Below are 25990 nucleotides of genomic sequence, written 5' to 3'. Positions count from 1 at the left end.
AACTAAAGCAAAACATGGCGTCAGCGCTAAGAAGGTCTAAGGCTGCAGAGGCAGATCTGGGGAAATGTCAGCACCTCCTCTCCACCTCCAGTAGTCTCTTCATGGCACAGCAGCTCCCACAGAACCAAATGCTTGGCCACAGCACTCTGAGTACTGTGGCTTTAGTCCCAGAACCAACACTCACACAAACTGGCCAACTAAGACCAGCTCTCTCAGGCCCAGCTGGTTTCAAGGGCTGCTCTACCAGTGGGGCAACCCTGAGACTAGGAATGACTGGCACCACGTACACAGGGCTTGCACACAGCTCTAAACCACTGGGCTACTTCCTCCCCGTTCCCTGGGATATCTACCCGCCCTGTCATCTTTTCCTAAGCTGTTTCCCCAAAGGGATGGCCTTGTCCTATTTTCCAGCCACTATCATTGCACTCATAAGACAAGAAATTCACCCACGAACACTAGCCTCAGATAACACACTCGTGTGCACATCACCTTCCAGCTCAGGTCAGGCTTGGGCAAGCAGCTACTTTATGTCTCAAGAGTGGTTGGAGCAGGGTGAGCCTGTGCCCTCTTCTGGGCATGTCCAACAACAGCCCCCAACCCTCATCCTGCCAGCTCCTCCCCCTCCAGCTAGCCGGCCTTGCAGCACAGTACCGGACACCAAAGCTCTTTCACAGAGTTCTCACCTGGTGCTAGCATCTGGCAAAACACGCTCACTTGAGTATCCAGACGCCTCTATGCCCAGCACTTATCTGCTATGGCGGTATGTCCAGGGAGCCTGGGAAGAACTCTGCTCTCACACGGAATGTGTGAAGTCACTCTCAACTATGCCTTTTTCCTAAGATTTTTTCTAAGGTTTATTTATTTTTAGTTTATGTGTGTGGGTGTTTTGCCTGCATGTATGCCTGTGTACCATATGTATGCAATGCCTGAGGAGGCCAGAAGAGGGTGTTGGATCTTCTGGAACTGGAATTATAGACAGTGGGGAGCCACCACATGGGTGCTGGGATTCAAACACAAGTCCTCTGGAAGACCTGTAGTGTTCCTAACTTTTGAGCCTTCTCTCCAGCCTCAACTATGAATTTTTAATAGAGAAAACTGGAATTACTAGGTGGTGTTATAATGGACTTGGGAATACTAGGCAATGTTCCAGTGGCCGTGAACAACACAAAACAAGTGAACAAGCTACATTCCAAACCTACCCAGAATGCTTAGTCTTCCCACTAAGCCCCAAGTCCTGTGCAAGAGGTGGTCTGATAGAGCAGCACATGCAGGGACTCTGTGTCAGAGAGGTGTGGGCTTCAGTCCCCATTTCTACCCCAGAACCTGACCTTCAGAAGTGAAGGGCCGCAGGTGCCAACTGGACAGGAGGCTGTAGTCGTTCATTCTTGGTGCCACCTGGATGTGGACACACATCTCTGGGTGTGTCTATGAAGGTGACCAGAGATTAACTGAGACCCATCCTGAACATGGGCAGCACCAGCCCACGGTCTGGGGCCCCCGACTGAATAAAAAGGGAAGAAAGGAGAAGCCAGTTTAAGCAGCAGCACAGTGACCAGCTATCTCATTTTACTGCCACCATGTGCCCCGACCGCGATGGACTGAACTCTCAGACTGTGAGCCACAAGAAACCCTTCCTTCCAAAAGTCGCTTTCATGGGTATTCTGTCACAGCAGGAGGAACAATAACTAATACAGAGGGAAGGTACCAGGCTGAGCATCAAGATGTTCCGGGAGACGTCATGTGCCTACCACACAGGAAGAGCAGGTGGACTATGCCCAGTTTCCACTAACGACCTCAGTGCTGTGCATACTCTACCCTGAGCCTCTTGTTACCCTAGATGTCAGTGGCATAACTGACTCACACCCCATGGTCCCCACAGTCCCTACATGAGAAAGAAAAGATTTCATAAACCACTAACAAGGAGGTAACTGGATCCTTAATGAGAGCACTGTGGTCGTGGGGAGTGCCCCAAGAGGACCCCTAGGACACAGGAAGGGCCCTCTCGTCATTCAATAGTAAGAATAAGAAGTCCTCAGTTATATTATTACAGAAATTATAATTTTACAGAACCCTTCTCAGATGAGGGGCCAGCTGCCAATCTTCTGCAGGAAGGCCACTCAAGGAGGTGGCCACTGGGGGTCGGGGTGGGGGGGATATTTAGCTGTCTGCCCTGAGATGGCCTGTTGTGTGTTATTTTGATGTTACATCAACTTTGAAAAAGGAATATTTCTCTCAAGCACTGACTGGCTCTTGTGGCGTTTTGACACTGGAGAGCAGATGGAGGGCTGACTGAACATGCTTGTGGGGCCTCCCGTCCTCAGGCGCCCAGCAACAGGCATTTATTTCTAAGTAAAGAATGAGTACAGAACACTGACATGCTGCCATTTGAATCTTTAAAAGAGTAGGAGGGTAAGAAGTATGTTTAGCCACACCTCCTCCTGAGAAGAATAAGACACAAGGTAGCTGCTGGATGGCAGAGGGAGAGCAGCCACTGTGTGGGCCCTTTGGGAACACTTCAGTTCTTAGCTTTGTATTGCAATGCAGCTTTTCAATTAAAATAATTAGTGAATCAAAAGTAAAAGGAAACATCCCCAGTCCCTAGGCTCCGTGGCAGGCCTTGACTATTCTCAGCCCTCCTCTCCTTCGTCCTCCCTCCCCCTCCTCCCTCCCCCTCCCTCCGTCCCCTCCTTCGTCCTTCCTTCCCCTCCCTCCCTCTTCTCCCCTCCCCTCTTCCCCTCCCCTCCTCCCTCCCCCTCCTCCCTTTCCCTCCTCCCTTCCCCTCCTCCCTTCCCCTCCAGAACGTCAGTGAACAGCATTCCTATTCCTGGACTTTAAGTCATGATTCGGAAGAGCACTAAATATGTCAAGTTCTTGATTAAGCATATAAATAAAATGTTGCTTCAGACACATATGCAATTTTAATAACAATTTTAAATAAATATCATTTTCAAAACATTGTACAGCCATTAAAAATGATGGCTCAAGGAGCTGGAATGATGGCTCAGCAGCTAAGGGCACTGGGTGTTCTTGCAGTGGACCTGGCCTCACTTCTCAGCACTTACATGGTGGCTCACAAACATCTGTAACTCCAGTGCTGGGGGTCTGGAACCCTCTTCTGGTCTCCTTGGGCCTCTGTATTCACATAGTGTGCATGAACTCACACAAGTACACATATATACATATAAGTTAAATTTTTGAAGTTCTTAAGAGATGGTTATGGAGAAAGTGATAACATGGAAAGGCGTATGACATAACATTAGCCAGGGGGAAAAAAAAAAAAAGGAGACTAGCAAGTCACAGCATTTCCCCCACAGTCCCTGTGAAAATAGAGCAGGAGAGGACGTAAGACAGACAGATGGGGTGGCTGCCACAGGGCTCCTCACTAACCGCCCTGAGGTGGCCTCATCTAATGTCCAGGAGCTGCAGGCAAGTACCATTGCCCATTCTGCAGGTGATGGAACTGAAGCTCTAAGGGGGTTTTAAGAAGCAGGGCGTGCCCAGGCCACCCTGTTGGCAGGAGGCATGGTGCAGCCAGGACCTGTGCCCACACTCAGTACCCACACCACCCTGTCCTCCAAGATGCTAAGAGCCAGGGCGCAGGGACTGGAAGTGACAATTCCATACTTTTCTATAATCCATTTATTCCAACTTCTAGAACCTAAAATAAATACAAGGGTAACAGTGTGGGTTAAAGGAGACCTTAGCCGTTGTCGATGGAAGTGCACTCTTCCAAATGCACATGAGACCCAACTGTGACGGTAGCACTTACACACAGGGTCCATGAAGGGGAAGCTGGGGCCAGAGGAGGCCACGAAGGTGGCTTTAGTGTGAATGCGGCCAGCTCCAAGTGTAACTCACTGTACCTCTCTTCTCTGTCCCTGTCTCATCTCTCTCCTCCCTCCCCACCTCTCTCTTTCCCTTCAACTTCTATCCCCCTCCATTCTCTGACTCTCCTATACCTCCTCCATTTCTCTTCTCTCTCCCTTCTCCCTCTCTCTATCCTTCCACCCCTTCTTTCCTCTTATCTCTCTATCCCCTCTCCCTCACTCCCTCCCTATATCTCCTCTCTCTCTCTAATTCTAGCTCTTCCCATTCTCCCCCCCCCCTCTCTAATTCTAGCTCTTCCCATTCTCCCCCTCTCTCTCTAATTCTAGCTCTTCCCATTCTCTCTCTCTCTCTCTAATTCTAGCTCTTCCCATTCTCTCTCTCTCTCTCTAATTCTAGCTCTTCCCATTCTCCCCCTCTCTCTCTAATTCTAGCTCTTCCCATTCTCTCTCTCTCTCTCTCTCTCTCTCTCTCTCTCTCTCTAATTCTAGCTCTTCCCATTCTTCCTCTCTCTCTCTAATTCTAGCTCTTCCCATTCTCCCCCTCTCTCTCTAATTCTAGCTCTTCCCATTCTCCCCCTCTCTCTCTAATTCTAGCTCTTCCCATTCTCCCTCTCTCTCTCTAATTCTAGCTCTTCCCATTCTCCCTCTCTCCTTCTCTAGCTCTAGCTCTTTCCCCTTCCAGTTTCCTTCTCTATCACTAACTCTAGCTCTTTCCTTGCCCTCTCCCTCCTCTTCCCCCTCTCTCTCTTTCTAACTCTAGCTCTTTCCTCACCCTCTTCCTCCTCCCTCTCCCTCTTCAGGGCCATGTGGGGACAGACTACAAGTGACATCTTCAACCAAGAGGACAGTGCTCACCAGAAAACCCCTCAGCCCACCCTGCTCTTGGAAAGCAGTGTGGGTCCATGAGGTGCCCAGTGCCGTGTTCTGTGACAGCAGCCTAGCACACTTAGTACACTCACCACCTGTTCTGAATTCCTCATCTGAAGAACGTGCTAGTCTGCTTTCAAACGTCTGGTACTGTGAGTGTTTTCCCTCTGAGACCATTTGCACATAGTCTAAGACTTCACCAGAAAGCCTCTCCTGGACATCACACCCACACAATAGAATGATGGGCAGACACTGCTGACCTCCCCACACAGAACACAGGCATACAGACACACGCGGCGAACACTCCCCACCAGCACTGTCACCAGCAACACTGTCCTCGGCACTGTCACCATCACTGGTCACTATCACCACCAGCACTATCACCACAAGCACTATCACCACCATCACTGGCAGCAACGTCACCGGCAGCAACATCACCGGCAGCAGCAGCAGCAGCAGCAGCACCGTCATCGTCTTCACTCTCATTAACACTAGATGACATAATCAATCCTCTCCAGTATCGTCATCACCAACATCACTATCACCAACATCACTATCACCAACATCACCGGCAGCAGCAGCAGCAGCAGCAGCACCGTCATCGTCTTCACTCTCATTAACACTAGATGACATAATCAATCCTCTCCAGTATCGCCATCACCAACATCACTATCACCAACATCACCGGCAGCAGCAGCAGCAGCAGCAGCACCGTCATCATCTTCACTCTCATTAACACTAGATTACATAATCAAGCCTCTCCAGTATCGTCATCACCAACATCACTCCAGACAGCTGGAGTGTCCGTGACTTAGCTCCAAAGTCTGCTTTCCTTCACCATTCAGGAGCAGGGGGTGGCAGAGGAGCAGAGGGGCAGGCAGCACTCTCCTGTGTCCCTATGAATCTGGAGGGAAACACTGGGTCTGAGCTTCAAAGTCAGATAAGGAGAGAAACACAGTACACAGCAGACTCTGGAGATCAGATAACTCCGAGATACTGAACATCTGGTTTACATAACCAGACTATGACCTAGAGTGCTGGACTGAAGCAAGAGAAGAGGTGAGCAGTCTTCCCCTGCTGAGGGCCAGTAAACATGAAGAACAAAAAGCCCTGTGAGCAAACCCACTGAAAACCAAGTTCTGGTGGAGAGACCAACAAGCCAGTAAAGCAGACACAGCACCGTAAGCTACATCATCACCTATCACCAGGGCAGGGAGGGAGCAGCTTCCAAGAGAATCTGAAAACTAATCACTCTGCCAGAAAAGTCTACAGGGCTACTCTCCAGCTCACCCTGTACCAATTAGGAGATGAGCCCCTGAGCAGAGTCATATGGCCACCTCACAAGAGCCGGCCTGTCCTGAAACCCCTCTCCACCCACTCTGAAAATGAAACCAGAGAACCACAGAGCCATGGGACACCCTGCAATGGTGCTCAACTGTGACAGAACTGGGAATAAGAAAACACCCAGCACAAAGGTAAGCACAAATGTGGGCGGAGCCGGAGATAGTCCCGGGAAAGCAGTACTACTCAGTAAACTGAGGGAAACAGGAACTGGGAAGAATACTCTGAAGTGACTCCCTGGCTAAGGGCTAGAAAACTCCTAAGGGAAGGCTGACCCCTGCTGTCTGAGGCAGAAATCAACACCATGCACAACCTCATTCTCTGCACAGAGGCACTGCAGACCCACCAGTCAGGTCAAACAGGCTTGAGCAGCACATGGGAAGGAGTAGCACCTCAGCAGTATAAGCAGGACCCACCTGGACATGGCAAACTTCAACTGAAAACATACAGGTGATTCGAGGGAAACTGGGACTGAGCACACAGCAGGGAGACCCTAGGTTTGCTCTCCAGCACCACAAAGAAATTAAAGAAAAAATAAATAAATAATAATCGAACCAAAATCAAATCCCAGATGTGCAAATCCCAATGCAAAAAGTCAAAGCAAGGAGACTCCTCCAACTCCACAACAGATCTCAGTAAGAATGAATTGGCTGCAGAGATGGCTCAGTAGTTAAGAGCACTGACTGCTCTTCCAGAGGACCAGGGTTCAATTCCCAGCACCCACATGGCAGCTCACAACTGTCTGTAACTCCAGTTCCAGGGGACCTGACACCCATGGCAAAATACCAATGCACATTTTAAAAATGTGAAGAATTGGATGGATACCAAAGAATTCAAAGGAATGATTTTAAGAATGTTGGCAAAATCAAAGAAGACACGAACTCCTGAATGAATTCAAAGACATACAAACAAACAGCTGAATGAAACAAGGATATCAATACAGCAAATGAAGGATGAATTCAAGAAACATAAATACTGAAAAAATTGAAATAAGTCCAAAAATCTCAGTGGAAACCTCATCAATAAAACCAATCAAGGGGAAGACAGACTATTGGTGTGAAATCAGGCTGGATCAAGAAAACTGAAATGATTTCTTGCCGTCTATCTGATCACAATGGACTACAAAGCAGAACTCAACAGCAAGAGAAACTGCAGGAAACACTGACGTTCACAGAGACTAATACACACTTGATCACCAAAATCAGAAGAACAATTTTTAAATCCCTAAAATTGAAAGAAATGAAAACACAGCATGCAATATGGGATGCAGTGAAAGAAGTTCCAAGGGGGAAGTTTACAGCTGTTTAAAAAATTACAGGTATCACAAATTAAATCACTTAATGGCCCATGTTAAAAACTTAGAAAACCAAGGGGCTGGACAGATTGCTCAGTGGTTATGGGCTTGATACCCAGCACCCACACAGCAGCTCACAACTGTTTGTAACTCCAGTCCCAAGAGATCTTCTGGCCTCCATGTACATGGTATACAGACAAGCATGCAGGTAAAAGACTCATACATATAAAATCAAAATAAAGAATTCAGGAAAGCAAGCACAAGCCAAACCCAAACACAGTAGACAGAAAGAAATAATAAAGATGAGGGCAAACATCAATAAAACAGAAACAAAAATTACTAGCAGTGACAGAGTTGCCTTTTTGAAAAGATAAACAAGATTGACAAACCATTAGCTAAACTAACCAAGAGAGTAAGAAGGTACAAATTAGTAAATTAGAGATGACAAAGGAGTCATCAAACTAACACCCACCAACGAACTTCATGAGGTCATCCGGGCATACTTTGACATCCTCTATTCCAATAAATTGGAAAATACAGCTATAGACACATGACCTGTCAAAAATCACACCCAGCAGATATAAACAGCTTAAATGAATCTATAATAAACAGTGAGGCCGAAGCAGGAGGGAAAAGTCTGGGAACTACAAATAAAGCCCAGATTCAGGTGGATTCACCGCTGAGCTCTACCAGGCCTTTCAAAAATCGCTACCACCCGTACTTCTCCAGCTACTGCCTTAATAAAGGAGGAAGAAAGGAATGCTACAAAACTCCTCCGTGACACACACACACACAAAAAGAAAATTTGTAGAGCAGCTTCATGAATGAACAAGAAATCAGAATTTCTGTTTTTATGGCACGCACACATGCACACATACACACACATATTAAAATGTTTTTAAAAATGTAAATACAAAATAAAGCCAGGCATTGGTTACCCACGCCTTTAATTCCAGCACTCAGAGGCAAGCAGATCTCTACGAGTTTGAGGTCAGCCTGGTCTACTGAGCGAGTTACAGTCAGAGCTATTACAGAGAAACCCTGTCTCCAAAACAAACAAATACAAAATAAAATACTAAACTGGAAATTTTTTAAATAAATGGGTAACTTTCTGAAGGTTTGTCACCAACCAAAGTTAAACTGAGATAAGATAAAGACTACTGACAAGGATAAAACACTGGTAAAATCAACTCAACGATGCATCTAAAAGCTCATTCACTATGATCAAGTTGACCTTGTTCCAGGGATGTAAAGACAGGTCAACATCCACAAATCAATACATGCAAAACATCACATAAATAGACTCAAGGACAGAAATCACATAATCATCTCAATTGATGCAGAAAAGGCCTTCAACAACATTCATCATCCCTCTATGATACAAGTCCTGAAGAAACTAGAAACAGAAGGAGCATGCCTCAACCTAACAAACGCTCTACACAGCAACCCTATCACCAACAGGCAGCCAAGCTCAAAATAATGACGATTGATCAGGGCAAAAATTAATGAAAAGGAAATTTTAAAAAATTCATATCAAGGAATCAAGAGTTGGTTCTTTGAAAAAAATAAGCAAGTTCAACAAACCCTTAGCCAAACTAACCAAAAGAAATAGAAGACCCAAATTAATAAAATTAGAGATGAAAAGGAAAACATTGCAACAGACACCAACAAAAATTCAGAAAAACCATAAGAATATATCTTTAAAACATATTCTAGACTAAAGAGATGACTCACATGATAAAGGTACCTGCAGCAGCCAAGCCTGACAATGGGTTCAATCCCTAGAACCCATTTGGCAGAAGAGAATTCTGATCTCTTGTGGCATAAACATGCACACAAACAAGTGTTTAAAATTTTTTTTTAATATTTTTTTCAAGACAGGGTTTCTCTGTGTAGCCCTAGCTGTCCTGGATCTCACTCTGTAGACCAGGCAGCCTCCAACTTACAGAGATCCACCTGCCTCTGCCTCCCAAGTGCTGGAATTAAAGATTAAAAAAAGATTTTAAAAATACAAAACAGAATACTGAACTAGGAAAATCTAAAATAAATGGATAACTTTCTAAAGGCATGTTACCTACCAAAGTTAAAGTGAGATAAGATAAAGAATGTAAACAGATAAGCAACAAGTAACAAGAATGACGCAGTAATTAAAAATTTCCCAACCAAAAAGATACATCCAGACACAATGGATTCACTGTAGAATCCTACCAGGCCTTTGAAGATAGCAATCTTTCTCAAATTATTCCATAAAATAGAAAAGAGGAATGCCTCCAAACTCATTTTAACTCCCAAATCAAATATTACCCTGCTATCAAAACCAGATGAAGGACACACACAAAAAGAAAGAAAGGAAAAAAAGAGGAAGGAAGAAGGAAGAAAAGAAAGAAAGAGAGTGGGGGCAGGGAGGGAGAGAGGGAGGGAGGGAAGGAGGGAGGGAGGGAGGGAGGGAGGAAAAACTATAGACAAATCTCTCAAAGAACACAGACACAAAAATCTCAATAGAAAATACTTACGAACCAAATTCAAGAACACATTGAAAAGAGTGTCGGTCTGGATTACTTTTGCTATGATGAAGCACCATGACCAAATGCAAGCTGGGGAAGAAAGGGTTTATTTGTCTCATGCTTCCACATCCATAGTTCATTACTGAAGAAAGTCAGGACAGGAACTCAAACAGGGCAAGAACTTGGAGACAGAAGCTGATTCAGAGGCCATGGTGAAGTGCTACTTATTGGCTTGTTCCCATGGCTTGCTCAGTCTGCTTTTTTATAGACCCCAGGACCACCAGCCCAGGGATGGGACCACCCACCATGGACTGCAGGGTCCCTCATCAATCACTAATTAAGAAAATGCTACACAGGCTTGCCTACAGTCCAATCTTATAAAGGCATTTTCTCAATTGTGGTTCTCCCCTCTCAGAACCTGTGTCAAGGTGACATAAAATTAACCAGAACAATCATTCATCCTGATCAATTTGGTTTCATTTCAGCAATTCAGGGATGGTTTAACATACACAAATCAATAAATATAAAATATCTCATAAATATATTCAAGGACAGAAATCGGATGGTCATTTCAATAGATGCAGAAAACACCTTTGACAAAACAAAGTCCAGCACCTTCCCATGATAAAATACCCTGAAGAGACTAGGAATGGAGGGAACATATCTCAGCATAATAAAGGGTTATTTATGAAATCCTACAGCCAACACCATGAAAAATGGAGAAAAACTCACTAAATTTCCACTAAGATCAGGAGCAAGACAAGGGTGTCCACTCTCTACTCTCATTTAGTATATTGCTTAAAATCTTACTAAAGCACAATAAGACAAGAGAAATAAAAAGACTACAAAAAGGGGGAAAAGTCAAATTATCCTTATTTGCAGACCACATGACTTGGTAAATAAGGGCCCCTAGAGACTCCATTAGGGAACTCTTAGAACTGACAGATACTTTCAGCAAATCAGGGAACAAAATCAACTTACAGAAATCAGTAGCCTTCCTATATGCCAGAAATGAGCATATTATAGAGAAGATCTAAGAAAGAAATCAAAACATTAACCCCATTCACAATATCTTCAGAACAATAAAATATATTTGAATAAACTTAGCCAAGGAAGTGAAAAAAACCTCTACAATGAAGATGTTAAATGTTAGTGCAATACCCATCGAAATTGCAAATTCCTTATAACAACAAAAAAAAATAATGCTAACATGCATATAGATGTGAAAGACCACAGAATGCCAAAGCAATCGTGGGCAAGAAAAGCAATGCTGAAGATCTCAGCATACCTCACTTCAGAATGTACTACAGAGCCATAGTAATACAAACTGCAAGGCTGCCACCAAAGTAGACATGCAGGTCAATGGAATACAAGAGAAAACCCAGAAACAAACGCACATGGCCACCTGATTTTTCACAAAGATGCCAAAAATGTATGCTAGAGAAAAGACAGCCTCTTCCACAAACAGTGCTGGGGAAAACAAGCATTCACATGTAAAAGAATGAAGCAGGAATCAACTCAAGGATCAAAGACCTTAACGTAAGACCTGAAATTGGGAAACTGTTAGAGGAAGCAAAGGCAAGGAGATAAACGCAAGGACTTTCTGAACAAGACTCCGACCGCTCAGGGAATAAGGCCTGACCAGCTGGAGTGCACAAAAATATAAAGCTTGCACAGCAAAGGCAACAACAGAGTGAAATCTTTGCAAGCTGCACATGTGCCAGAGAAATAGTATCTGTGATACATAAAGATCTAAACAGATTAGATACCAAAATGCCAAGCAACCCACTCACCAAATGGGCTAAGGAAATAGTCCTCAGAAAGACTAAGTACTGGCCAATCAATATGAAAACCAAAGTTCAAAAGCCTTCGTAATCTGGGAAATACAAACTAAACAACAGTGGTGTTCTTTTTCTTCCTAGTCAGAATGGCCACCATTAAGACAGCAATGACTGCTGGTGATGATGGGGGACCCCACAGAGGTGCCACTGGAATGTGAACTTGTTCAGTCGCTATAAAAATCAGTAGGGAGACTCCTCAAAGAAAACTGAAGCTGGAACCACAGTGTGACCTGCTAATCACTCTAGGGTGACACCCACAGGACTCTAAGTCAGCACGCCTCAGAGACTGCACATCTGTATTTACTATGGCAATGTTCATGACAGCCAGACTACTGAATCTTTTCAGGAATCCATCAACAGGTGAATGGACCAGACAATGAAGCAGGCACACAGGCATACACACACACACACACACACACACACACACACACACACACACAGAGTTTTACTCAACTATAAGGAAGAGCGAGGTGATCTCATCTGCAGGAAAATGGGTACATCTGAGGGTCATATTAAGTAATACAAGTCAACTGGGGGTGGGGGGGAACATTGCCATCTGCTCCCACACAGATACATAAAATCATACTTATGCACATAGGACATTGTGTCAGTAGAAGTGAGACTGTCTTGGAAAAGGAATGGAATGGGAGGGGAAGGAGGGGAGTGGTACTTGTGTGAAAATGTCTTTATGAAGCCATCACTGTGTATGATGAATCTATGTCAACAAAACACACTGAACAATTAAACTCTGCCTGGTTCAAGGCTACAGACCACAAGATAATGACCGCCACCCTGTGGCCATGAATGGGAGGACAAGTGACTGGGAGCTGAGATCCTTGGTCATTGCTAAACCTCTGAAACAATGCCAACAACTCCCGACCTAAAGAGTCTCCCAGAGAAACATAGTGCCATTTTTGTAAAGGCCTCTGGGTCTGCTTTCCTGTCACCTTCTGAAAACCCTCTCCTCTGGTCCCCCATAACACAAAGCTGCCTATGTCAACTAGTGAGCCAGAAATACTGGTAACCACTAAAAACACTGGGCAGGAGATAAAACTGACATGTGGTGACTCCAGTAACTTCACTGGCACTTCCTGAGACTGTTCTACACACATACCTGTCACAGGTCACTAGAATATAAGGACATGCGGCTCACAGCCACAGCCTGCAGGAGGCCCAGTCTGTAAAGTAGACAGATGGACATAAACTCTAATACTGTTAGATGCAGACAAATGATGGGCATATAGGCAATACTGCTGAAAGGAACAAGGGATTCCTGCAGCTCTTATGTATCTTCCCATTCTCTGTCCTCAAGTAGAGGAAATTTTCACATTAATTGTGTTGATTCTGCAGCCTCATAATTGTACAATTATTTAATACCCTCAACTTCAAAAGAGAAGAGATAAAAAGGCAATTGCAAGAGAGCAACTTTAAGGCCGCCTGCCTGTTTAAAACTACACAATAGCCTATGCACATTGTTTAATATTTGCTCTGAAGACACCAAAGCTCATCACCCCCAGAAACAAATGATCTAAAAGAGCCTTGAACAATCAATCGCCTATTGCACTGAGGAGACACCCAGCTGTAGTTATCAATGAAACACTTACCTTGTACGAGGCCATATTCAGTTTGGTTGTTTTAAACTTAGGGATATCACATGCTAGTCAAATGTCACATCCAGCCATGAAAACATCATTTTTAAAAAAAAGGAGGCAAGGGAGAAAGAAAGAATGTGGTACTATAGTGTGAGTCAGAAACCAGTGTGCTTATCTATGGCTCAGACTCCTTCAGCGCCCCAGACCCTAGGGCAGATGAAGCGGGGAGGCCGGGGGGGGGGGGGGGGGGGGGGGAACGACGACACAACAGACTTGTCGGCGTTTGAAGGCTGAATGGGAAGTAACTGGGAGTTAACAGGCCGGTGAGAAGAGCGCACTGCCTCAGAGCCAACAGGTGCGCGCAATGGCCATTTGGGTCTGCTGCCTTCCCATCTTTTCAGTCCCATTCTCATCAATGATGTGACAGAGTCACTTCATGAGATGATGTAGAGATGCTGCACAGCTCCTCACACAGCAGGAGCACACAAGCAAAGGAGGCTGGAGAGGAAAGGCAGGACGGCAGAGGTAGCCAGGAGCCTATGGCTAGAGAGTCCTCCTCCTGCCTCCTCATGTCATTTTACTGTCGTGGAGCTGACATTTACATGTCCATAACAACTATTTACCAGCAACTGAGTGTTGCTTGGACTCTTTATGTATGAAGTGGCAGGTAGAAAGGGAGCCATGTCAAGACACGAGGATTTATCTATATACCAGATCACTGCATGTAGTAGCTCAAAGCGGCTCTTCCTGATGAGACCTGGGGCAAGACTGAATTAACTGGTGCTTGCTTTGTCTCTCTCAGTATCATCTTCTCCAAGCCTACCCATACCTTCAGTGAACGTGCTGAACACAGACAGGCAGAAAGACAGACAGAAAGACAGACAGACAGACAGACAGACAGACACACACACACACACACACACACACACACACACACACGCATGCACGCACATACTTCTCTAACGCTCAACAGTCTAACAACCCAACTAAGGTCATCTTGCTATTATGTGGCTCTGGCTTCTACAGGGGAACACAGGACACTGGCTGGCCAGCGGCCTGTGACATGGGAATAGCTCTTCCAAGCCATCCCAGGACGCCCATGGCAAACCTGTTCTAGACCAGATGCCAACTACTCCAACAAGACCCACAGGAGAGAAACGCCTTCTTCTGGCCTCCAAAGAGCACTAAGAACGTCACTGTCTACATTAACCAAAAATGAGAGAGACCTGGAAGCTGGGAACAGAGCCCAAAACCAACCTGGCCTTATCCTGCCCTGCTCCACTCACTGAAGGGCTGCCTCAGATGCAGCCACCTGAGCAGGAAGCCCGTGACAAGGGAATTGGACAGACCTGTGGAGCCTGAGGCAACACACACTGGTTTGCAGTTTCCCAGCAGCATCAAAGGACCAGGATTTTCTCCCTCTGATGAAATGGCCCATCTAGAAAAGTGCGTTGTCTGGGCCACCAGTGGTTCTCACATCCTTGCTGTCTCTGGGATCCAAGCTATGATGCTCCTCCCAGTCCACACTGTACAGCCAATCAGGCACCATCCATGGGGCTCACCAGGTAGCACCTGAAACCGATCACCCCACCAGGTCCAATCCTAAAACCGTGGCTCCCTTCCTCCAGTCACCCTCTCCTTCCCCTCCAATTGCCTGAGAAACACATCTAGTCCAAGGCCACTAGCCACCCCATGCTGGAAGCCCTCAGGGTTCTTCCTTCCAAGCTTTACTCCATGGAGTGCTTAAGCAAAAGCTGAGTGCCTCCTCCCGGCCCCCGGAGCCCTGGAGTCCAAGTGCCTCTCTGTTCTACATGCCTCTCTACCTCCACCTCCCTCAGCCTCAGCACCTTCTTTCCATTCCTCAAATGGCTGAAGCTCTCCCACCACAGGACCTTTACACCCTGGCTCCTCTCCCTGGAATGCCTTCCTCCATGCTCAGCCTCTCTCCACAGGGCTCAGCAGAAACACGCTCATTTCAAAGAGTCTTTGAGGACCACTTACTGGCCAGCAGCAGCTTCATCATCCCTCAGCACTGCCTCATGCCAAGGTGTGCTTACCACCTGCTGACCTGACCATCCCTGGAGTGTTCAATGGAGGTATGTGTCTGTCTGTCTTCCCCAGACTAATGCCAGATCTTCGAGGCCAGGGCTTATGCTGGTCTGGATCCCTATTTCTCCCCTATGACTGAAACACAAATTACCTCCTGCCCTCACAGGAACTCTTAAGGTAGGCTGGATTTCCCTTTCCACCCTGAGGTGAGACACTTAGAGAGCTAGTCACACAGAGAGTGAGGGCACACCCAGTACCCATGCTGGGGGTGGACTCTTATCACCACAGGCCCTGCAATGTGGCCCTCAAGTCAATGGTACTCAGGGACATCTGCTCATGGCCATGCTTCCAGGGAACATGACCCCATACTTATTTATGCCTTCCTTCCACACACATTCTCCATCTTCAAACCCAGAGTGGATATACCTGGGTACCAGGGACCATGGCTATGTGCCTGGCTCACTCCTCAGAGGAAAGGGGACGCCTTCTGTTCTGCTGGCTGACGGCTCTCCAGTGCCCCTCGCTGTGCTGTGCTCTGCACAGAGCCTGCCCACACAGGCCCTGCTACTGTGTAGCAGTCACTCAGCAGCCTGCAGGAAACGGCACATTTTGCATATTCCGAATGGTACTCCTGATCAGCAGGAGCACGCGATGAACATGAATGCCTCCAAGTGTCATTTTCTCAGGCTTCAAAGCAGGCAGTCTTTGTGTGAGTAAATATTGAGTTGATGCAAAGAGGGGAGTGAGCTGTTAAGTTCTATTTGCTACTTTCATCCCTGGGCTCATAACAGAGCATAAGCTAAACAAAGAGCAGCGGACGCAGGCCCAGATCTTCAGCAGGTACAGCCATTTCTGCTGGTCCTTCGCACACCAGCGATCTGCTCCTCCAACTCTGGCAAATATTTACCACTTTGGTTTCTATGTAATGGGAGGATAATGCATTTCACTGTCCTCAGAGCTACCTTAAAGGCCTTAGGAAAACAGGCAATTTACTGGCTATGTTTCTCTTGCCACTAAATACAAATCCAGTAATTGTTTATCTTTGAAAGTAAATGGCTTTAACTTTTTGGCTTCAAATATTCAAACAGAATTCTTAAAGAAAAAAGAATAAGAAAACTATAATCACACCAACCTGACAAAGAGCCTGATTTTTACACCTAACCTTTCACCTACACATGCCCACACTGACCCTCAAGCTTTAAGGCAAGTACAATTTGACTTTTTGGTTTTTTCTGTGCAGCTTTGCTGCCTGTCCTGGATCTCACTCTGTAGACCAGGCTGGCCTCAGACTCACAGAGATCTGCCTGGCTCTGCCTCCCAAGTGGTGGGACAATTTGACTTCTAATGCTGCCCTAGTGACAAGACCCACAAGAAGATTCTAGCTGCTGCCCATAGATAAACTAGATCAGGACCACCATCAGGTAAACCCGTTTTCATCACCTATCTCCTGGCCACTTGCCTATGGCTGTAAACTGGTGGACATCACCAGGAAAATGTCTAGAAGCAACTCTGATGCATCATGGATCACCAAGTGGCCATATGTGATAATCAGTATTATAGAAAGCCTAGAGAACAGCAATAAAGGCAACCCATGGGCATTAGCTACAGTTATTACTCTAGTGGTCCATGCATCATCTCGATCTAGCTCCAGGCACATCTTGCAGAAGAGCAAGGACACTAAGAACCAGGATCATGAGTTACCAGGGCTGCTCAAGGTCTCCACCCAGACAGCCAACTCCAGAGCCTCCTCTCACAGGCAGTGGGAGCCGTGTCCTCCTGCACAGTCATCAGGCTCTATTGCAGAACCTGAGCAGCTAACTAACAGCCCCTGTTCAGAAAAGCATGGATGCATAGTGTGCTAAAAAGGTAGAAATATGATTCCAACTTCAACTGGGAGATTTTGCTCCTTTCATATGAGCAACCCTGATTTCCTATTTTGGTGACAGGAACTTCCACCCACTTAGCTCTATGACAAACTTAAAATGCCACCCTGTCTGTAGTCTCCTCCCCACCCCAGGTGAGAACTGCTCTATGGAAACCATCATCAAATTAGCAGGTGCCTTCAAGAGCTCTTGCCTCATCTGTACAAGGTCCTAGGCTGTAATAACAGAAAAGCAGTGGTAGCCTCCATGCCCATCAGTAAAGGGCTTGTGAAATAAATAAACTATGAGGCGCCCAAAGAGTGGCATCTGGCTCTCCATGTGCTACTCTGTAAATACATATAAATTCAAAAGGTGAGGTGTGGACCAGCATGTCCATCTGGGTGGATACAGAAAAAGTCCTGCATAAATGCACAGACTCCAAGGCACCCCCTACAGACTGCTGCTTAGGTTCTCAGACAAGAGGAAAGGGTGAGAAAAATCACACATCCCAGTGTGATGCTCCTGCTGGGCATCATTCACCTGGACCTAATCACAAGGAAGACACAGACCCACAGAAACAGAGGGACATCTGACAAATAACTGCCTGCACACCTTGAATGTGTCAAAGTCAAAGCATGCAAAGGAGGAGAACTAGCATTCTAGAGTCATAGAGACTTTAGAGCAGGTGCCATCGAGCTCTGGACGGTGGACAGGGAGCAGGAGAGGTAAGGAACCGTCTTGGGTACACCTGGGAAATGTGAACACGCAGAGCGCATCCTCACAAGGAACACAGCACTGTGTCGGGGCTACACTTCCTTACACTGAATAAACTGACTACCTGTGCTCTTAGGAAGTATACAGCAAAGCCCTGGGGAAGGATGTCTCCAACTAACTCTCATTTGGTTCTGCAAACACACACACAGCACAGGGAATAGTGAATGGGCAAAAGGCAAACAACGGGTGACACTCGATGACGTGTGCAGAAACTGTTTGTACTATCCTTGAGATGCTCCCTAAGTATTCAATTACATAAAAATGTTTGAAGCAATGTCTACAGGCCACCTCTGACAGGGGGCTCCTGAACAGGGGAAGGCATTTTCACTCTTCATCCTCTTGTGCTTCATAATATTGTAAGATATGCATGTGCTACTTTTCCTCCCTAAACACAATTAATAACCAGGTGTGGTGGCACACACCTTTAATCCCAGCACTCAGGAGGCAGAGGCAGACATAATCTGTGCAAGTTCAATATCAGACTAATCTACATCGTCAGTTCTAGGACCGCCACAGCTATGTAGAGAGACCCTATCTCAAAAACAAAACAAAAAAGTTATTAATCTACGAAGAAAAAATCCACTGTGTGGACTTCAAGATTTAAGGCTGCCCTGCTCCAGCCAGGACATCCTCCCTACCGCTTCCCAAACGCATGGGTCAGTTAGTTCCCTGCAGCCCATCCACAGGCCCCAATCGCCACCTCCTGGCCAAGATGGGCATTGCGCCTCCCTGCTCTCTCAGCCCTCAAAGTGCTGCTCTGACACACTCACTACCTGTTCAATTTTTTTTTCTCTGCCAAGGCCACCTCCCAGCCCTCAGAAAATTCAAGGACCTAGTAAACACCTATCACTGAGTTCATTCAGCAAATACAGGCTGTGAAAATGAAAGGACAAATAATCAGATGGCAGTTCCACCACAAGTGTCCTGGAAGCCTAGCCAGTGTCCACACAGGTATTGCAGGGGACCCAGGAAATCACAAGGATTCACCATGATGACCATCCTCTCTCCCCAGGGCCCACCTGTCACACTCATGCCATCCCTAGCCCCAGGTCTGCAAAGTATGGAGTCAGTAGTTCAGGATGGTAGTCACCCCACCTCACTCCCCAGAGGTCAGACAACCCACAGCCTATGAAGGACAGAGATAACTACCTGCCCGGCCTCTAGAGGATCCCCCTGAGGACCACAGTAGGAAAAGCATTCTGCAGCACTAAGAAAAAAAGGATGGCCGGGTAGTGATGGCCCTCACCTTTAGTCCCAGCACTCAAGAGGCAGAGGCCAGCCTGGTCTACAGAGCTAGTTCCAGAGCAACCAGGGCTGCACAGAGAAACCCTGTCTCAAAAAAACAAAAACAAGAAACAAAAACACAAAAGGAAAGAAGGCTGCTGAAAGTATATAGTAGGAAACTGTACTTGGACTATGTCAGCAAACATGTGTAAAGGAAGTAAGCAGCCCAACTACCAGCATCGTCGGGACTCAATGTCATGAAAACACACACAGAGTGTGTGCAACCCATAATGACACCTTTGGTCTTGTAAGAAACAGACAAGACACCCGCAGGGACTCACCGAGGTCTGTATTGGGGCCGGCAAGCAGCTGTTTGAACTTGTCCAGCCTAGAGGCCTCTCTCTTACTCAGGGCTGAGCTACCAAGGGCATGTGGGTCAGATGTCCCACTCAGTGAAACAGTCGCCGAGTGGGGGAGAGACTGGGACCGCTGTAGAGGGATCGAATCACTGGTGCTTTCTAGAAAGGGTAGAAGAACAGAGGGTAAGGTTAGTGCTCATCATACCACTCACTGGCCCTTTGTGAACCCCATCAGGTCACAGCTCTCCCCCTCCTGTCATCCAGCACTGAACACTAACTCACTGACAGAGTACTATTCACAGTAAGACAGATGCGCCTGCACACGATCACATATGACCACCAGGAAAGCCCGGAGCACCCCTCTGACCGCTAGCGCTAGCTCCCACCCAGCAGCCTCAACTTTCGGAAGGCACAGCCAGTGTCCAGGCAAAAATGAGCCACGGGAGAGAGGCAAACTCAACATGCTGCTGTCTACCTTAGGCAGGGCCAAGAATCCCACTTCTGCCTGCATCCATGCTGCTCCACTCCCTAGTCAGGATAGGAGGCCATACAGGCAGCCCAGGAACAAGACCTGAAGCTCCTGGGCAGAATCTGGCCCAAGGGTTAGCCTGAGGACCTCTGCTCCCACCCTTACCTGCAGGCAGCATGAGGAATAAACCCCACCCATCAGCAAGAGCAGACACTGGAGTTCAAGAGCAGACTGGCATGGGGAGAGTCTGTGCACATGTGTGTGATGCACGTATGTATACGTGCATGTAGAAGCTGAGTTCTACAGCAGGTGTCTTCAAGCCCTCTACCTCATTTTTGGAGGCAGGGCCTTTCACTGGGCATGAAGCTCACTGATTTAGCTAGACTGACTGGCCAGCAAGCCCCAGGAATCCTCCATTATCTATATATTCTAGCTTCCAAGGCCGTAGTGGTTTAAATAGGAATGGCCCCTATAGGCTCATATATTTGAACACTTAGGGAGTGGAGCTACTTGACAGGTATGGCCTTTTTGGAGTAGCTGTGGCCTTACTGTAAGATATGTGTCTCTGGGGGTGGGCTTTGGGGTTTCAAATGCTCAAGGCAGGCCCAGTGCCTCTCTCTTCCTGCTGCCTATGGATCCAAATGTAGATCTCTCAGCTACTTATCCAGCACCATATCTGCCTGCATGCCACTATGCTTCCCTCCATGAATATAGACAGGCCCCAGTTAAATGCTTTCTTTTATAAGAGTTGCTGTGGAGCCAGGTGTTGGCAGCACATGCCTTTAATCCCAGCACTCAGGAGGCAGAGCTAGGTGGATCTCTGTGAGTTCATGAGGCTAATCTCGTCTACAGAGTGAGATCCAGGACAGGCACCAAAACTACACAGAGAAACCCTGTCTCAAAAAACCAAAAGAAAAAAAGAGTTGCTGTGATCATGGCATCTCTTCATGGCAAAAGAACATTGCCTAAGGCAGAGGCCATAAGAAAACATGTCATGGAGGCAGAATCACCCACAGCTATCTGGGAGGAATAGGAGGAAGTGGCTAGAATCTGGGGTGAGGATCTAGTGGCCTTTACATTCCTTCCTCATATGAGGAAATATCAACAGCCCACAGGTAACAGGGGCTAAGCCCTGGGCAGAGAAAGAGGATCACATCTTCTCCACACATCCTACAGCTCCAAGAACCAATGTAACCAACTTCAGCACAGGATTCCCTGGCCTCACCAACGGGAGTGTGGGGGATGTTCAGTCTCTACCAGGGCATTGTAGAAATTTGAGCTGCATCCCAACCATAACTACCACGTTCAGTGACACACCCTGCTCCAGCTCTAACACACACTGTCCAAAATACCGCCACATGTTCCCTGGCAACAGACTCTCTGGATGAGAATCCCTGGTCTCTGCAGTAGCCAGCACTAACAGCAGGGACTCTGAAGTCACAGATCCTGGGTTTAATCCCCCAGGCCCACCTCATAAGAAGCTCAGGGCCTTCTTGGTGCCTCAGCTGTAGAAGAAGAACAACACAACTCCCTCCTAGAAGCCTGAGGAGTTTAAAGAATTTATCATAAAGGGGCTGGCTATGGTACTAGCCACACAGTGAACACTCACAACATGCTATTACTATTAAGTGCTCAAAAAAATCTCTCCCAGAAAGCAAACACAGGATGCTCAAGCCAACATTTGTGGAGGACACAGCAATGAGATCAGAGCCACTTCTCCAGTAACATGACTTTCTGAGAACTAGTCACTTTACTTTTGCCAGAGAGGCTGCCACAATGTGACACACCACAGCTCCATCATCATCTACCTGCTCTGCGTTTGCTTCTGGCCAGGACCTCCATCCAGACACCATGTAGTCCTGCCCACTCTCAGCTCCTACATCTGATGAGCTGAGGGCCATCACGAGCAACAGCAGGGCCCTAGATGCTCTAGCCAGCCGTGGGGGCTTGAGAAGTTGTCGCTCCCAAGCACAGCAGTGAGCAAAAGAATCCAGGGTCCCTGCCAACCCTTGGAGGCCACCACTAGAGGGCACCCTGCCCAGACTGAGCAGACAGGAGGTGAGAGGGAGCAATCCCCAGCAGAAATCTCAGAGAACTGCAAAGCCACTGCAGTTCCTGGGTAAACTCGGTAATTCTAAATTCATTACAAATGAAATAAAGGCAGCTTGTCACCTGAAGAAACTAACATTTTAGCACATCAACTCCCAGAAGGCAGTTCTGAAAACCAGGCTAGGTACAAAGCCCCTTTCTGGACCTAGCAGGGGGCCTTAGGCTACCGATCTGCTCTCTCCTCTGTAAATAAGAGGAAAGCGCCCTTACCCAAGAGAGGCATGCTTGGGCGCTCCTGGCTCCTTTCTGAAGGAGCCCAGGATCTCCCATCTCCTGTGCTCCCCCATGGCCCTCTCTTGAGCCTGTACACAAGCCACAAGCCTTAACATTCCATCTGTAGGAAAGACGCCCTCGGCTCCACAGACAAAGAAAAGCACATCCAGACCGCATGGGCAATGAGGCTGTTTGCTGGTCCTGGGAGTGCCACAGCCACATGAAAGATGACCCTACAGGCTCTCATGGCCCAGAGTCCTGCTGCGAACAGACACACAGCCTTCCTTATTCCAGTCCAGTCTTTCTTTGGCTCTACTGTCCCTTCATCTCTACCTGAAGGACAAGGAGTGTGGCTCTCACTGACAGACTTCACCAGGCGGAGGTCACCACTCGGAGCTACAGGAGGCTCTGCTAGGGGCTGAGGCTCTGGCTCTGGCATCTCCTTCTGTGAGGGCTGGCTCTGCCTCTGGCTGTGGTTGCGCAGGACACGGTGAGCTGTCTCCATGACCACCTCAGAGTTCAGGCTCTCTGTCGCCATGGCCAGGAGTTCATCATCATCTTCGCCCGCATCCCAAGCGTCACTGGTATTACTCTCAAACTCCTGGAAGGTGCTGACTCTCTTGGCCTTCACTGGGGTGGTGGGCACCTTGGGCGTGGACTTGAGCAAGCTACAAAGCAAAGGCATCTTTACTGTGCACACTCAGCCAAAAGAGAATCCCCAGTGAGAGGACACTTCATCTAGATGAGGGTGCCAAGAAAAGCACAAGGTACAGGCATCAAAATAGGACTCGGCACTGAGCAGGCTGCATGATGGGGAGGGGGCATTTCAGGAGAGAGCCACTAAGCAGCACAGAACTACAGAGCAATGGTGCCAAGGCTACAGAGCACATTCTCACATTCCCTCCATCTCAGCAAGCTCAGGAGCAGCAGCAGAGGGGTCCGGGGCAAGAGGACCCTGCAGAGAACAGGGCCTTTGTATACACACAGAGAGATGGTTTAAAGGGCATCCCTCCAAGCATCACCATGTAGACCATCAGCCTCAGTATGAGTGAGGAAGTTTGACAGACAGGTGCAGCCCTGCAGGCCACACCAGCACTGCCCTAAACCCAAAAGTGGGAGGAACCAAGACCAGGACAGAGAGAGTGCAGCACAGAGGACCACTTCACACAAGCTGGAAGGGCAGTCTGGAGCCACACTGCCCTCAATCCAAAAGTGCCAGCTCTCTGCCCTCTGCAAGATACTATGACCCGAAGCCCCTGCATCCCATTGCCCGGCTACAGGGTAAACTATGCACAGACAGCAATGTCGCACAAAGCAAGTGACTGAGCCATCTGCTGACTGAGAGAACGTTTTCCCTCCCTCAGAAACTCAATGAGCCGGCAGAAGCGGGACACTGACTGCCACTTACGTGCCGTGTAACAGCGGATCAAAAGGTGGGTGCTGGGCTCCATACACATGCTGAATGCTAAGAAAACAAGGAAAGAAAAAATTAGCTTGTTTTTTCCAGTTCTACTGAGAGCCCCACACTGAATCAAGAAAGGCGCCAGCCCCTAGGCCACATGCCCAGGAGAAGCCACATTCTATCAGCAGCTAAATGTCTAGCCACCCAGGGCTAAGGGCCAGCCCAATGATGAATGGCGCCACATAGGCCCACACCCCCACAAACAGGCTGGACATTGAGGCCCTTTCTGAGAGCAGGAAGCATGGCTCTCCAGGAGCCTCCCTTCAGGGAAGCCTCAGGAGCCCTCTCTGACCACTGGGAACAGTAGAATCCATGAGCCACTGCTCACAAATGTGTCTTACAAGCACAACTTGACCTCACAAGGTAACTTCACTGGGAATTTCCCCCAGGTGCTGCTCTGTCTGATTACCCAAATATAAACACAAATTTTGTAAAGATTTAATCGATTTAGAAAGAAATGAAGGCTGTAACTTTTCCAACAAAACCAGACAGGCTCAGAAAGCACCTCAGCTTCTCCCATTCAGGCATGTCCCAGAACAGAGGTGAGGTGAGGCCTGGACATCTCTGTCTCTTCTCGGCATGAGAAGTCACGAGAATGAAGCCACCTCTGAAGACTGGTACAGCAGGAGATGAAGAGTGGGTCTGTGATGACTGCCCCGAGCTAGGGGTCTAAGCTAACCATGTCCTTTCACTTCCGAGTAAGGAACAAACAAATCCCTATTCATCAGAGCCACTGCCATCAGATAGCCTGACTGGTACAGTCCCAAGGCAGACATGACACTCTGAGGTTCTGACACAAGACCCTGATGGAGAGAGAAGTGTGCACAGAGAAACATGAAGACCAATCTAGGTAAACACATGCATGTTTTGTTTTGTGTTTTAATGAAATCCTGGGACCACAGATGGCTCAGCTGGTAACGGGGCTTCTGCCAAGCCTGACAACCTAGGTTCAATCCCTGAGTTCAATCATGCACATGGTGAAAGAAGAGAACTGATTCCCAAAGTTGTTCTCTGATCTCCTTCCAAGCACTGTAACACACGCATATACAGGAGCCTGCGCACGCGCGCGCGCGCACACACACACACACACACACACACACACACACACATAAATGTAGTATTTTTTTAAGTTAAAAGATGTTTTTATTTTTTAATTTTTTTCATACAATATACTTTGATCATATTCTTCCCCTCCCCCAGTTCTTTCCCACCACCCTCACAAAAGAAAAGAAAATCAAAACAACAACAACAAAACAATAAGACAAAAATACTAAACCAAAACAAAAAGTGCACAAAACAAATGGAGTTCATTTTGTCTTGGTCAACTGCTCTTGCGCATGGGTCCTGCCCTGAGTGTGGTTGACATGCCCAGTCAGCCTCCATTGGAGAAAACAGACTGTCCCTTTCCTGGCAGATACCAGTTGCAAAGAGTTTCTTGGCGAAGTCCACTGCCTATTTCAGTGCTAGAATTTTGTCTGGTTTGAACTGTGCAAGTCTTGGGCCTGCTTTCAGTGTCTGTGAGTTCATGTGTATTAGTCCAGTTGTGTCTGGAAGATGCTGCTTCCTTGGAGGCATCCACTACCTCTAGCTCTTATCATCCTTCTGCCTCCTCTTCTGCACAGATCCCGAGCTTTGAGGGGAGGGGTTTGGTAAAGCCATCCCATTCAGGGCTGAGCGCTCCAAGTCTCTCACTCTCTGCACATCGTCCAGTGCTGATTTTCGTCTCTGTGCTGATTCCCATCTACTACAAGAAAAAGCTTATAAAACATTGTTTAATTAAATCCTGGGGTTGGAGAGATGGATCATCAGTTAAAGAGGACATACAACTCTTGCAGAGGACACAAGTTCAATGCCAAGCACCCACATGAGGCAGTTTAAAGCTACCTATATCTCCATCCCCAAAGAACCAGATGCCTTTTTCTGGCCTCCATGGGCACCTGCACACATCCCTACACAGTCACACACATGAACATAATTAAAAGTAAAAAAAAAAAAACAATTAGGATCACTAAAACACCTCAGTGGATAAACTGTTTGCCCCTAATCAAGGCAAAGTGAGTCCAATCCCCAGGACCCACATAGTGGAAGGAAAATTCCTACAAGTTGTCCTCTGACTTCTACCTGAATGCTGTGGCACATACACACACATAAAAAATAAAATGTAATAAGATTATTGAAAATAATAAAAATAAAATGTAATAAG

At 47.1% G+C, this 25990-nt stretch overlaps 1 protein-coding gene across 6 annotated transcripts in view; it reads right to left on the bottom strand.

The window, feature by feature from the left end:
• The window catches only part of Tbc1d22a (TBC1 domain family member 22A), a 301414-nt gene that overhangs the window by 256894 nt on the left and 18530 nt on the right, over positions 1-25990 (bottom strand). For 2 of the 6 annotated variants that reach the window (XM_052748580.1, XM_052748581.1), the window contains exons 2-4: positions 23734-23790; positions 22659-22993; positions 19517-19693 (exon numbers count right to left, since the gene is read on the bottom strand). In XM_052748580.1, coding sequence (XP_052604540.1) covers positions 19517-19693; positions 22659-22993; positions 23734-23790 — 569 coding nt within the window. Of the gene's footprint in view, positions 1-1328; positions 1399-5132; positions 5227-19516; positions 19694-22658; positions 22994-23733; positions 23791-25990 lie in introns of those variants that run through there. The other 4 variants (XM_052748584.1, XM_052748582.1, XM_052748586.1 and 1 more) reach the window with 3 other exon arrangements.

The sequence above is a fragment of the Peromyscus californicus genome, unplaced genomic scaffold (assembly GCF_007827085.1).
Source record: "Peromyscus californicus insignis strain IS unplaced genomic scaffold, ASM782708v3 Scaffold_20__1_contigs__length_68692818, whole genome shotgun sequence".
NCBI classification, from domain to species: Eukaryota; Metazoa; Chordata; class Mammalia; order Rodentia; family Cricetidae; genus Peromyscus; species Peromyscus californicus.
Note: the sequence above shows the minus strand (reverse complement) of the source record. Positions and strands in the feature narration are given on the sequence as shown.